This window comes from Thermobia domestica, chromosome 10, assembly GCF_964235325.1.
Source record: "Thermobia domestica chromosome 10, izTheDome1.hap1.1, whole genome shotgun sequence".
NCBI lineage: Eukaryota > Metazoa > Arthropoda > Insecta > Zygentoma > Lepismatidae > Thermobia > Thermobia domestica.
Genome location: NC_137463.1, coordinates 109014701 through 109030102, shown reverse-complemented (window position 1 = coordinate 109030102; position 15402 = coordinate 109014701). Strand labels below are relative to the sequence as shown.

Here is a 15402-nt window from a genome sequence, read left to right as displayed (position 1 = left end):
GGGGTCTCTCGCATGCAAAGCTAATGCGTTAAATATTTAGTCGGGAACGCTAGTGCTACTTTTATTTGAAAGAGGTAATATTATATATATTATTTATGTAATTTGAAAATCATAATACTGTAAGTAACTAATCACCATTTTGTTTTGTTCATTTTACTTGATGAAGGAAATAGAAACCGTTAGAAAGAAGGAGAGAGCGGAGAACGACGAAATGCGTAGAATCCACTTGTATCATTAATTAAACAAAAGATAAATTATCATTCTGTACAAAAATTATTATTATTATTATTATTATTATTATTATTATTATTATTATTATTATTATTGTAAACTTTTGTGTTCCGTTTCATAAACAAGCTTATAAGGCAACAAGCTTAAATGCGGACAGAAGGTTTAACGTTACCGGAGATCAAACTCAAGGACTTTCTGTGCCGAAATCTAATGCAATAAACATAGAGCTGAGATTGTTTGAAAATCCCCCCCAAGACTAAGTGTAGTAGTAGTGAGTAAAGAAAAGTTGAAAGGGAAAGTTTATAGTTATATTTTGTAATTGAAAATTGTAATACAGCAAGTAACCAATTTCCGATCTGTTCTGCTAGTGTATTATTTCTTTCTAGGTGGTGAAGCAAATATAAACTGTTACAATTAAAAGAAACACTGAAGAATAGAAGTTATTTCTTTGAATTGTTTGCTATTGAAATATAACGGTGTTTTTTGCGTAAGATATTTTAGGGAAAAGGAGTTATAGATTGTTTTTGTAACATGGATTCACTGAAACCTTTGGATTTTAGAACAACAGGTGAAAGTGATTTCACAGAGTCGTCGTCTTTGCTTGAGACAGAGTTATCACAGATGCCGGATGTGAGTCTGCTAACTCTGCCACTGGAAACAGAGGGTACGCCGCCCAAATTGCATTTACTGACGTCTTTACCGGGAACAGAGTTTTAATCTGAACCCTTGATGAGCCCGCAACCTCCGCCACTGGAAATGATGTTCTTCCTGTCATTTGATGTATTGTGGGCGAAGCATGAAATATAAGAACATCCCCCTACACCTTCACCAATATTGAGTAATTCCCCGGTTCAGAATTGGGAGTTGGAAGAATATTTGAAATTGCCATGTGGATGTACAGTAGAACGAGCATCATAGGATGATACAAAAGAGTGTGTAATATATTGAAAACCAGTTGCCTTGATTGTTTGATGTTGGATACGGAAACGTTTGAAAGATACGGATACGGAAAGCTATAGATGTTGTAACAAAAGTTGAGGTTCGTGAAGAATTATTGTCAATTTACAGGAAAAAGCATTGAGATCTCTTTATGTCTACGTGGAACTATATTGAACGTTTCCGAGATTTTGTGTGACTTTGAATATAGACCGACATTAGTTTTATAGCTACATATAAGTAAAAATTCCGCAGTGCGTGCAAAAAAAGTTTAGCGTACAGTTTTCCGCATGGATGATCCTATTTCGATTCCCGGCTCTGGTATGTGACAACTGGGTTCGATTCCCAGTAAACGACAAACACCTCCGTCTCCTAACTTTCCCACGTTAGGCCTTAGACACTTTTATAATTAGGAGAATCCAGGTTCAATACCCGTTAGAAGACATACACCTCGGTTCTTATATAACCTCTGTACTACATTATGTTTTACAAATATTTCATTTAGAATATCACTTCCCATATAAAAGAAAAATGAACAAATATAAAACAAGAAGAGGAAATACTACAAAGTTAGTACTTACCAATAATTTTCTCTTGAAGTGCCTTCTACGTGTATTTTCTTGTTCCAGCACTATACTTGCGCTTCTTATCTTATATATTGTACGGATCATACAATTAACACAGTATTTATATACCTGTAATAATCGTAAGACTCAACTAGTAAAATCAGGAAACCTCTTTCAACTCCCACATTTTCCCCCCTTTCAAAGCTCAATATCCATGCCATGCTGAGAAGCCCACGATGCGAGATGTCATGAATATAAATGTTAAAAAATATATATTAACATCTTTTCTTATGTGTGTGATCTACATATTTCATGTCTTAAAACATTCTATAGGCGATTTATATTATGATTACCAAATTCACGTTATGCAAAAGAAAAGGCTGAACTCATTCATTGTATGTCAATTCTATTTCCCTAAGAACGTCACAATGCTTAGTTTTCTATCTTATTAATAGCTTCATATTCACTACAAACATTCACAAAAGGATATCCACCCTTCTCCATAGATTCTAAGAATATAAACAGAAAATAAGTACGCACTTCCACCATAATTCGTTATCAAACAAAGCCGCTTCTCTCGTTTTCAGTCCGATATCTATACATATAATAATTTAACGTGTTGAAGAACCACGTCATAGCAACATTTTTCAAACACGATTCATTAAAAAGACCAAGTGCAAACCAAAAAGCTAACTCATTAATATGGAATAGAAATGCAGAAAAGTAAAGAATATATCATTAGACAGATGGCATCTACCTAATTATATATTCTTTACTTGTTTCAAGATCCTACACAAGACTGCTGTTTCACATTATAATCTTCACGAAATACAGTTATTTTTTCTTTCCGCGGAAGGAATAACTGTGAAATGTAGCAGTACATTTAAGATTTGATTTCACACTTTTTGCTAAGATGATAATATAAGGCAGACAATATAATTCTAGGTCACATGTAAGGGTGTTCTAGGTTTTTCTTCCATTATAAAATCATAAGAATAAGCTTACCTCTGTAACTGAATGTTATGTAATTGAAACGGATGTATCGAGTTTCTGCTGTTTGACTCAATCAGCATTTGTGTCTCTGTCCGTCTGACTGATTCTTTCATTATAATCCCAATAAAGCAATTTTATTGAGACTGTATATATCTTCCTCTGATCTTTCGAAACAACCTTATTGTTTAGTATTGCAAGGATCCATAATGAATAAGAGAGAACACGGAAATAAAATCCTCCCAATATCCCAACGTTTCACATCTAGAAAACCATTTACTTGTTGAAACTTAATAAAATTGGTATTCGATAAAACGCAGTACATACCTTTGGAGTAATCTTTATCACCTCCACTGGTTACGGTTGAAACTGGTCAAGGATAAATCGCTAGAAAGGGATAAATTCCCGGGAATTTCTAAGTTTCTTCATAACTTTCACGAAAGTCATTTGGCTTTGATGCAATATGGTGTATCATTCTTTGAGACTTCCCAAACACCTCTTGCGGTGGGATTAAAGACTATATCCAGTGCCGGATTTACGGGGGTGCACCGGAGCACACGTACTTCCCTTCACTGTAAATACACTATCTAAAATTAAAACCTAGCAGTAAAAAGCAACATTTTCCGAAACTTTCTGCTGCCATGTGTTCGTTTGAGGCTCAAAATAAATCTTAGCTTTGCAAAAGCAATAATTTAAAGAAAAACCTCGATTTTATGAAGGTTGAGGGAAAAGGATTCACTAAACAAAGTAATATTCCTCATTCACACAGGCATTTAAAAACTTAGAAATTTAAATCACATGTAGTGGTAGTTATTGGTGCACCCCTTCAAAAAATCCTGGATCCGGCCCTGACTATTTCCAATTAAAAAAGGGAATGAATTTAACTTCCTCCCTGTGATTTAGGAAATATATCTTATGATAGCTTTTGTAAAAATAAGTAGATTTACATACTATATGTGAATTGGATGTGAGTTCGACTGGACATGGAAGTGTAAATTCCCGGGAAAATATTTTTCGGGAATATTTCCAAAAATTGGAATATTCCGGGAATTTATGGACAAACACAAAGAAAATTGCATTCCATTACTATGTTATGATTTCAAATTAAAATTCGTTTTTAACACAGTTTACTTATTACTGTTGTCTCAAGAGTATTCTTTAAAATATATTTTCTGAACGGTATTATGCTATTTTATTTTTATTTTGTTATTTAGGGACTACGCATAAATGTATGTTTACTTACAATATGGTTCATGTGAGTAAACATTTAGGGAAAACATTTGGTATAGAAATTCCACATACCTTTACACTGCTGAAAAGCTTTAATTTATATATAAGTGGATTTTCTAAATTTGCCCCTACTGCTAATACGTATTATAATAATATTAAATTTTAAAATGTTATAAACAAATTAGGTTGTAACTACCAGAAAACGTACACTCTAAAAAATCGTTGTGTTATTTCAACGACATGCCTATGTGTTAATGCGATTGTATTAAAATATAGCACAAACAGGTGGTAAGAACAACTCACTCTCCATTTGGAGTTATGTGTCAAATACCAGTAGTTGAAATAACACACAGCCTTTGTGTTGAATCAACACAAGTGTAGAATTCTCGGTGTTCTTTTCTGAGTGATTGCCAAATATGTTGCGCATCTAATTATAAAGGCTTATATAATGAAACTACAGACAAACACAGTTTAAAGAAATACTCAAACAAATCCAGGTATTCACAAAATTTCAACATGCAAACCGCGCGATGTGTTCTCAGTTTTTTTACATAACGCCTCTGAAGAAATATGTCAATAGCAAGAAATAACACCGCATTACTGTGTCACTTCTACATTCTGTACTAGAGCTCACCAGTCAACACCGGGGACTTTTTAAAAAATGGCGGAAAACAAGTAGAAACACGATTAAGAAGCAACTATATTATAAGGATATAGGTAAGGGTCTCCTATCATACTTGAACAAGATATTGGTAAAGGTTGTGTTTCACACCATTAAGAAATACATCACAATAAATCATGGGGAGGACGACAAAAAATAGTATGAAGATTTTGTAGTATTCCGTATTCTATAGTTTATGAGTTTTTTTAAAGTATTCCGTAATTTATTATTCTTATTGCAGATATTATTTAGTTTCTCCCCCAAATCACTTTGTAGTGACTATGGCTCACTTAGTAGTGACTACCATGTAGTGACTATGGCTCACTTAGTAGTGAAACAGTCATGTATACCCATTTACTATACACGCAAAAATACAACACCGTAAGCTATTCCAACACAGAAAAAGGATTACATCAACACTGCACACGGAGTTATTTTGACATCGACATAGGTGTCGTAGTAACACAAAAGTTTAGTGTTAATCTGGTGGTCTGGCCTTGGAGGGGGTGTTGAATTAACACGAAAACGGTGTTACTTATATAGCCTTGGCCTTGAATTATGACACAGATGGTGTGTTGAAATAATAAGAAAATGATGTTGAAATAACACAGGGACCGTGTTATATTGATACTTCACGTGATGTAACATCAAATAATTAACACACGACACATTGTTATTTTCTTCGTGTTGGTGTAACACTGCCACAAAGTAACACTCAGCACTTTTCTTCACATTACCGACTCCAAAGTGGTGTCGAATCAACACCGAAAATACTAACCCAGATCCGAATTTAACACTGCTTAACACTAGTTGTGTGTTAAAAATGTAACACACTCCCAGTGTTAAACGCCAACACAGAGGGATCTGTGTTGAATTAACACTACATAGTGGTAGTCACGCTGAAACCACTGCCCTGTGTTAAAATTCAATTGAATTAACACAACCATTTTTTCTGTGTACGTAGTCTGTCGAGAAATTCGTAAGGTTACCAGTGTATGGGATGGCATATTTACAGAATGTTGATTTGAGATGCACTGTGCTTTGTTACTGTGTACTATTAAATCTCTAATTTAAGAAGATAGGCTATTTCGAGCCATGTTTATAGTATTACAAAAATTCTCCAACAATGCTTGGTACATGAATACACACGTAAACAGAAGGAAACAAATAGTAATTAACACAGGTCCGGAAACATGGGTACTACTGAAACATCTTGAGAAGCAATCCTAATTTTGATATGTAAACATTACATTTTAAATGTATGTGTATTCACAACTACAGATATTCCTTTATTCAATATCTGGTTCTTCCTCAGAGAGCGAAATTCGAGTCAGAGACAACAGAAAGACCGACGTCTATTACTAATGGTGAAATGAAATGAAATGAAATTTTTGAGTTTTACGTCGAAAGGAGACGGTGATAACGAAAAATGAATGAAAACTGGTGGAATGGAGAAAACGGGGCAACCCCGAGGAAACCCACGCGCATGGTGTTTTTCCACCACAAAGTTCACTTGGCGGGAGCAGGGTTTGAACCCGGAAACCCATATACCAAAGGTGAACGCTCTACCACTTTTTTTTTTTTAAAAAAAAAAAAAAACTTCCTGACTTTTGCTTCTTCAACCACTTTTCAGGACTACTAGACACAACAGGGACACGAACACAGAAACATCGAGGACAGTTAAAATTCCACCGTTGCTATTACAGAGGGACTCGAACCCACAATGGGCTTCACCTCACAATCATCAGCCTAACGCCTCAGACCGCTCGGCTACACCCACCGGCACCACTGAGCCACTACTAATGGTATTTGGGGTATACTGATAGTACTTCACTTACCCTCTTTCTCTACAACATTTCTAAATTACTTTACAAACTGGTTCCTTTTATCATTTATAAATTAGTATTTTGCTACTTTCGAGTGCAAATGGAAATGGACATTTTAAAAATTCATATTAATTACTTATATAAAATGCAGTCAATGAATTTCATTTTTTTAACCTCCAAATTATTTGAAACCTTGAAGTAGATTACAATAAATGAAAATAAAGTAATTACTCATGTGTCTTAATAATTTGAAAAATAAAGTAAAAAACTGGAAACAAATTCCTTCCCGGGAATTTATATGTCAGGAGAAAAACCGGGAATATTCACATTTTTTAATTTTCCTTCCTACCGGGAATATTCTTACTGCCCACCTCTAATCATGACACGTGAGTGATGGGGTCGAGCTGCAATAAACCTAGCCTTCATGTCTCGTGTGAACATGCTAACTTAACTGCTTTGTCTTTGAATACAAATAGATGACACAGAGTATGATTCCGTTCTTCTTCAACTAAAACTTGAGCCGCCGTTGTCCCTGCGGTTTTTTACTCCTGGCTTTTGACCTCGTTCATACTCTGGCCTCCTTACTCTGCTTGACGATTCACTCAGTTTCTCTCTCTAGGATCACAACCAAAATCTAGAGCAATGTAAAACAAGTTCTTCTATTAGCAGCACTATCAATAATCTCACGTTTTTGAAAAGAAGTCAAAATCAAAAGTATTCAGATTTGATAAATGATTTAGAGCCTAAGGTATTCAAATGACCCAGTTTTTTCTGAATCTCAAACGGGATTCCTAAATGGCTCGTTTCCAAAGAAAATCAACAGAGTGTCCGGTAAGTGTTATTTAACATATCAATAATAAGAGTAAAATCTATGCTCTTTCCTTAAAGATTCTGCAAAGGGAGTTTTAAAAGAACACCGACAACTTTTGGAAGATTATTCCTGACACCAAGATAAGACAAAAAGTATAGAACAACCTGGGTACATAAATTCTTCTTTTTGGAGTTATAGGCTGCCGAAAACGTGAAAAAATTAATTTTAAAGCCCCATAGTTTCAATATTATGCGACCTGCCGTAGTCGGGTCGAGATTTCACTTAGGAACTAGAATGTGCTCTATCGAAATATTCATGTTTCAGAACCCTACAATACTGCCGTAACAATGTTTATATAGGTAGTTTGTGAGTACTCCAAGTTATATTTCAGTAAGCAAACATCCTCTATAAAAATTGTTACGTGAGTATGGCAGGATTCTGAAACGTGTATTCTGATACGGCACATAATAAGTGAAGTCTTGATCCGACTATGGTAGGACCCATAATACTTTACTATGGGCCTATAAAATTCATTTTTTCATGTTTTTGGCAGCCGATAACTCCGAAGGAAGCATTTGTGAACCCGGGTTTGTCTATACTTTTTTGTCCTACCTTGATGTCAGGAATCATCTCCCAAACGTTGTCGGAGTTGTTTTGAAACACCTTGTCAGGAATCATCTCCCAAACGTTGTCGGTGTTGTTTTGAAACACCCTGTATATAGAGATATTTTTAGTACCAAAGCTCATTGGGAAATTTTAGGACATGCAGTTTACCCCATATCCAAGCGTATTATAAATTAAAGACTTTGGGGCAAAAACCCGTCAAGTCTAAAAGGTGAAAGTGTAAAGCAGATAGCTCCACAAGGGTTTCTCGACAACGGAATTTCTTCAAATTAGGCACATAACGATAACTAGACCGAAAATAAATCGACACGTATTTTTTGCTTCTTTCGGAAAATAGGTTAAGGGGGGCAAAGAGCTACTTTCCAAAAAAGGGTCCCCTTAATTAAAAGGACCATTTTAAAGAAACCAAACTCTGCCGATGCAAAGATGACTTCAAAGCAGGAAATAGAGTTTTATCGTTTTTGCGAGTAAAGGGTTATAGAGTGCAATGGCTCCCTTCGAAATGACAGAGGACCCCGCACAATCCTTACGGAAATTGGATTTCTGTGGAATTGCTTAAAACCGTGATATGTTGTAGATATTGTGTTTTTAAGAGAAAGTCTCTTTTGCACAACCACATATCACTGACCATTTGGCCCAGTGTTTCTTCCAGACATGTTTTTAGGGGGCACTGCCCCCTGGAGCTCTAAGAGTGCCCCCCGGAGGAGACCAAAATAATACGTCTATAATATAATAATAAATAGAAAAGCATGGTTAGAAAATAATTTGTGCCCCTTCAAATACTAAGTGTGCCCCCCCCGGAACAATTTTTCTGAAAAAAAAAAGTGGTTTGGACAACATAGGGCCAGTTTTTTGAAAATAGCCGAAGATAACGACATTCTGAATTTTGGTAAAAATGACTAAAACCGTGATATGTTGTAGATATTGTGATCCTCAGAAAAGTCTTAATGGGCATAACCACCAATCACTGATCGTTTGGCCACTACGAAGCCACTTTTTTGAAAGCAGCCAAAGATAGTGATATTCTGGATTTCGATGAAAATGATTGAAACTGTGATATGTTGTAGATGTTGTGATCCTGAGAAAATGTCTCAATAAGCACAGCCGTCAATCACTGACCGTTTGGCCACTACAGGTTCAGATTTTTTTCAAAACAGCCAGGAACAAAGACATTTTTTTTTTATTTCGGTGTAAATGAATGAAACTGCGATATGTTGTGGATGTTGTCTAGGGCTTTCCAGGGTTTCCTTTGTCCCGAAAGATGAGCACATGAATGTTATCTAGGCTTAAATGATGGCCGCTACTCTCCCCATCCCTGTTCTGGGTTTTGGGATACGATTTTTCAGGGTTTCATACAATTCTACCAAGATTCCAACCAACCTTCTGCTGTTTAAAAAAAAAATGTGGCTCCGTAGTTGCCAAATGGACATTGATTGGTGGATGCACCTATTGAGACTTACAATACCTACAATATATCACGGTTTCAACCAATTCCACCGACATCAAGAATATCATTACCTTTTGCTCTTTTTTTTTTTTTTTTAAAAAAAAGGTGGTCCTGTAGTGGCCAAACGGTCAGTGATGGACGGTTGTGCAAATTGAGACTTTTTTTCTGTATCACAATATCTACAACATATCGCGGTTTCAAACAATTCCACCGAAATCCAGAATAACGTTAGTCTACCTTTTGCTGTTTTCAAAAGAGTGGCCTCGCCTTCGGTGCGAGCGGTTCCGGGTTCGATTCCTGGTGGGATCACTCGGTCGAAAAGGTGTAACAGCTTTTTCAGGCCAGCCACCCTGAAGGACGTTTTCCTGGGTTTTCCTCATTCACACCAGGCAAATGCCGGGGTGGTACCTAACTTATAGGTTCCAGGCCGCTCCCTTCCCCAATCCTTTCTTCCTTTCCCTTTCCCCGTATTGTGTACTCGCCGAGAGACGTCATCCCTCACATGACGTGAAGGGCTAAATGGCCTTAAATGAAGAAAGCCCAGAAATCCAAATCCTAAAATCACTAAAAAAAAAAAAAAAAAAAAAAAAAAAAAAAAAAAAAAAAGTGGCCTTGTACTGGCGAAAAGATCTGATTTGTGGTTATGCCCATTAAGACTTTTTTATCAGGATCACAATATCTACAACATATCACCAAAATCAAGAATGTCGTTATCTTCGGCTATTTTCAAAATGTGGCCCTGTAGTGGCCAAATGGTCAGAGATTTGTGGCTGTGCTCATTGAAACTTTTTCTCAGGAATATCATATCTACAACATATCACGGTTTTAAGCAATTCCACAGAAATCCAATTTCAGTAAGGATTGTGTTTGGTCCTTTGTCATTTTGAATTGGTCATTGTCCCCGCAACAATTTGTCTCAAAAACAACAAAACCCACATTTCCTACTTTGAAGTCATCTTTGCATCGGCAGAGTTTCGTTTCTTTAAGGCGGTCCTTTTAATCAAGGGGGGCTTTTTATAAAAAGTTGCCCTTTGCCCCCTTAACCTATTTCTCGAAAGAAACAAAAAATACGTGTCAATTTATTTTTACGTGTCCAGTATATATGTGCCAAGTTTGAAGAAAATCTGATGAAGAGAAACCCTTGTGAAGCTATCTGCTTTACAGTTTCACTTTCTGGACTTGACAGGTTTTTGCCCCAAAGTCTTCAATTTGTCATTGTGTTAGGTTAGTTGATAGGCTAATTAATTGGAATTTAACGTTCTTGATATAAGACAGGGTTTACTGAAAAGGTACTAGACGGAAGAAAATAAATTTTAAAAATTTACTTTTTAAGGAGTTTGAATACATGAACATCATAATGATAATCATGTCACCCAAATCATATGATTTATCAATTATGCTATCTAAACCCTTCTTTAAGCAGTTGTCTAAAGATTTAATTAACTCTGAAAAAAATTCTACTTATAGTCAAATACGCTTGAGTTTACTGCTAATAAAACTGGAAGTTATTGATTCTGTAATGCATAAACTTATTTTAGTTTACATCCTTACAGCTTAAAACAACTTAAATGCGTGAAACTATTCGAGTTATAATGATCTTATATATACTATGGGATCAAAAGCATCCGGACCCCTGGCTGCAAATGACTTACAAGTTTGTGGCGCCCCCATCTGTATTGCTGGAATTCAATATGGTGTTGACCTAGCCTTAGTCTTGATGATAGCTTCCACTCTTGCAGGCATACTTTCAATCAGGTGCTGGACTGATTATAAGTTTCTTGGGGAATGGTAGCCCATTCTTCAAAGAGTGCTGAACTGAGGAAAGGTATCATTGTAGGTCGGTGAGGCCTGGCACGAAGTCGGCGTTCCAAAGCATCCTGAAGGTGTTCTATAGGATTGAAGTCAGGACTGTGTGCAGGCCAGTCGATTACAGGGATGTTATGGTCGTGTAACCACTCTGCCACAGGCCGTGTAGTATGAACAGGTGCTCGATCGTGTTGAAAGATGCAATCGCCATCCCCAAATTGCTCTTCAACAGTGGGAGCAAGAAGGTGCTTAAAACATCAATGTAGGCCTCCACTGTGAGAGTGCCACGCAAAACAACAAGGGGTGCAAGCCCCATCCAAGTAAAACACGACCACACCATAACACCACCACCTCCGAATTTTACTGTTGGCACTACACACGCTGACAGATGACGTTCACCGGGCATTCGCCATACCCACACACAGCCATCGGATCGCTACATTGTGTAACGTGATTCTTCACTCAACACAACGTTTTTCCATTATTGTTCAATCGTCCAATGTTTACGCTCCTTTCACCAAGTGAGGCGTCGTTTGGCATTTACCTGCGTGATGTGTGGCTTATGAGCAGCCGCTAGACCATGAAATTCAAGTTTTCTCATTTCACGCCTAACTGTCATAGTACTTGGACTGCAGCCCAAGTACTGCAGTTTGGAATTCCTGTGTGATGGTCTGGATAGATGTCTGCCTATTATACTGTACGACCCTCTTCAAGTCTTTGTCAGTCAACAGACGAGGTCTGCCTGTACGCTTTTGTGCTGTACGTGTCCCTTCACCTTTCCACTGCATTATCACATCAAACACAGTAGGCCTAGGGATGTTTAGGAGTGTGGAAATCGCGCGTACAGACTTCTGATACAAGTTACACCCAATCACCTGACCACGTTCGAAGTCCGTGAGTTTCGCGGAGCGCCTCACTCTGCTTTCTCACGATGTCTAATGATTACTGAGGTCGCTGATAATGAGTACCTGGCAGTTGGTGGCAGCACAAGGCACCTAATTTGAAAAACGTATGTTTCTGGGGGTGTCCGGATAATTTTGATCACATAGTATATATATATATATATATATATATATATATATATATATATATATATATATATATGATTGAAATGAAATTGTGTACCCGTGAACTTATTTCAAAGTAGTAGAGTACGTGAGGTCCATAGTTTCAGCTCAGTTTTCAGCTTTAAGAGCAACATAGACAACCCAGATTTTATTTATTTATTTATTTTGAATGCAGTAAATAGCGAACATCTACAATTTACTAGTAATTATGTATTATCTCATACTTACGGTATAGCTATGGACTATTTTAAATGCTGTAAAGTCTTATGTGCAAATTTGATTAGAATGAAATTAAAATTGTAACCAAATTTCAAAGAAAAAAATAGATCTGATTTCAAGTTGTATCTGTATATATAGCCGATGTAAAGTTATTAACAGCACGTAATCGTATGACAATGGGAATGTCAGATGCATAAAGCTATATCTATAATATTGACGACATTTTCATATGTGAGACTTACGGTATTTGCAAGTTTGTTTCTTATACCTAAACAGAAAATTGAAATTTTCTTGAAACTAGCTCCACTTTAGACGACAGTATTAATCGTGGGGTATAACGCGGCCATTTCAACACATTTCTGTATTAACGATGTATTACTTTCATGTCTTCGGGTTGTGTGCTGTAATAGTTGTCAGTATTTTATATTGTACAAAGCATACTTCTGGTCTCAAAAAAGTCCAAAATACGACACTAGATCCTTAAGAATTTCCTTAGGTCTGACTAAATTTAATTGCGTTTATACAGGCAGGGTTAACATTTTGTACCTCAGTAACTGTCTTATGCATATCGTAATTTTCCAAACGATCATATACGATCACAATATAGCTACTGTACAGGTTTACTAGAATTTCGAACTCACAAATTGGAAACTTGATTTATATTTTTATGTCTAAAATTATTTTAAAAAGAGACATAGAAGTAACATCATAACTACATTAAACTTCGATGACTATTAATTATATAAACCAAAGGACAAACAGAATTTCCTTTGAAAGAAATGAAGTACGTACCACAGATCCTGGCTTGTGGAAATGTAACGGTATTGTGTAGTTTTTATATAACTTTTGTTTACGGGCAAAATGTGCTTTTAAAATATGCACAATCTGTTCAAAAGGAAGAAGAAGAAAATATAAAGAGAAATAAATGTAATTTCTTTTCTGTTATTAGGATTGATGTTCTGTTGTGATAGTGATATGACATGTTCTGTAAGTCGTCATAGCAACGAGAAGCATATAATATATAGAGAATTCATCTTGTGATATATACATGTACAATATTTAAAAAGTGTGTCAATGTTTAGTTTATTATGTACTACAATAAAAAAGGTAATACCTAAATGAAGTGTTTAGATGGATTTTGATGAAACATTAACCTAGGTTATGTAAATATACGGAGTGAGGGCTATAACGACATACACAATATGCAGAACAAGCATTAAGCTAATTACAAACTGGTGATTTTCACACTAATACATATTTAGTGGTAGTTATAAATTGGTGTTTTCCCCTGGGAGTTCAGGAGATTTGTGAGAAGATAAGTAAACAATCTCCTAAATAAATAACTGCAGATTGATTTTAAGGTTACGTAGTAATTTTATTAAATACATCAAAATGGAATATACCTTATTAAGGAGTGGAAGAAAAATTTTCAGAAATACTTAAATGCGTCTTCCTGGTAGTGAAAATACACCTGAAGTAACTGGTAATAGGGAAATGTACACTTCCTCTGACCTAGCTGACCTTATTAAACAACAGATAAGACAATTGAAGCAAGAATTGAAGCAAGATTTTAGTGAACAAATGAATCAGCAGATTGGACAATTAAAGCAAAAATTAAAACAATAATTGAAGCAAGATTTTAGTGAACAAATGAATCAGCAGACAGGACAATTAAAGCAAAAATTGAAACAAGAATTGAAGCAAGATTTTCGTGAACAAATGAATCAGCAGACAGGACAATTAAAGCAAAAATTGAAACAAGAATTGAAGCAAGATTTTGGTGAACAAATGAATCAGCAGATAGGACAATTAAAGCAAAAATTGAAACAAGAATTGAAGCAAGATTTTCGTGAACAAATGAATCAGCAGATTGGACAATTAAAGCAAAAATTGAAACAAGAATTGAAGCAAGATTTTGGTGAACAAATGAATCAGCAGATAGGACAATTAAAGCAAAAATTGAAACAAGAATTGAAGCAAGATTTTCGTGAACAAATGAATCAGCAGATTGGACAATTGAAGCAAGAATTGAAGCAAGATTTTGGTGAACAAATAAATCAGCAGATAGGACAATTGAAGCAAGAATTGAAGCAAGAACTGAAGCAACAACTCGACAATAATAGACAACATTTATCACAACAAATTGAGAATACAAATCAGCGAATTGAACAAAGTAATCACAAAATGGAACAAATACTACTTAGGTTCACCTAAGTGCAAAATTCAGTTGTAGAAACTATAATTAATGAACACAGTAACCAAATAAGTGAACCTGAACCTTTCATGGAAACTATAGAGAATGTAGATCTAAATTTGCATCAACGAAAGAATATGACGTCATTGATTTAAATGTGTGGATGAAATTTGTTGAGTGTTCGCAAAAACATATTGCGGTATTGCTTGAATTAGATTCTCCCAATTTCTCTCTTTATTCGAATGCTTTTGATGGTCTTACTGATACTACGTGTAACGAAGATATCAGTATGTATCAATATGCGAAAAGTTATGGTCATCTTCGTCTAGTGAATGCTATTGGTTGCTTGTATTCACAGTATATTCAACATGATATTAATTCTGGAGATGAAGTAATTGTAATAGAATCGTTTAATGATATGTACACGACATTGCTTCATGTAGCAGAAAGAAAACTGATTCCAGTATTCGTGAAATTCAGAAAGAGAACGTGTGTTCCCACCAATGCTTGTAGTGATTGGTCGATTGAGTTGGAGCTGTTGAAATGTTCACTCAATGAAAAGACTAAAATGACAATAGTGAACTAACTGATGGTGCTTTTACAGAACGTGATGCTATGCGTTGACTTCAATCATCTAAGTATGACATTGCAAAATTTTGAAAATCCATCAATAGTGCAATACAATACTAAGCTGAACCAAACTTACCTTAATCGAAACCAATTTCGAAATATCCATCTGAGATTAAAGTGTGATTCCAATGTAAAAAGTAATGTTAAATTCACGTGTAACGGTA

The 15402-nt window shown here is 35.7% G+C and overlaps 1 protein-coding gene across 1 annotated transcript; it reads left to right on the top strand.

Annotated features, from left to right (window-relative positions):
- The first annotated feature begins 14771 nt into the window (after positions 1–14771).
- On the top strand, positions 14772–15194 carry LOC145661578 (kynurenine aminotransferase-like). The gene has a single exon (XM_081726896.1). The coding sequence runs from the start codon at positions 14772–14774 to the stop codon at positions 15192–15194; it is 423 nt and encodes a 140-aa protein (XP_081583022.1).
- Positions 15195–15402: the final 208 nt, after the last annotated feature.

Excerpts from the sequence above, each read along its gene's own strand:
- LOC145661578 (XM_081726896.1), top strand. The coding sequence starts at position 14,772 with ATGAAATTTGTTGAGTGTTCGCAAAAACATATTGCGGTATTGCTTGAA.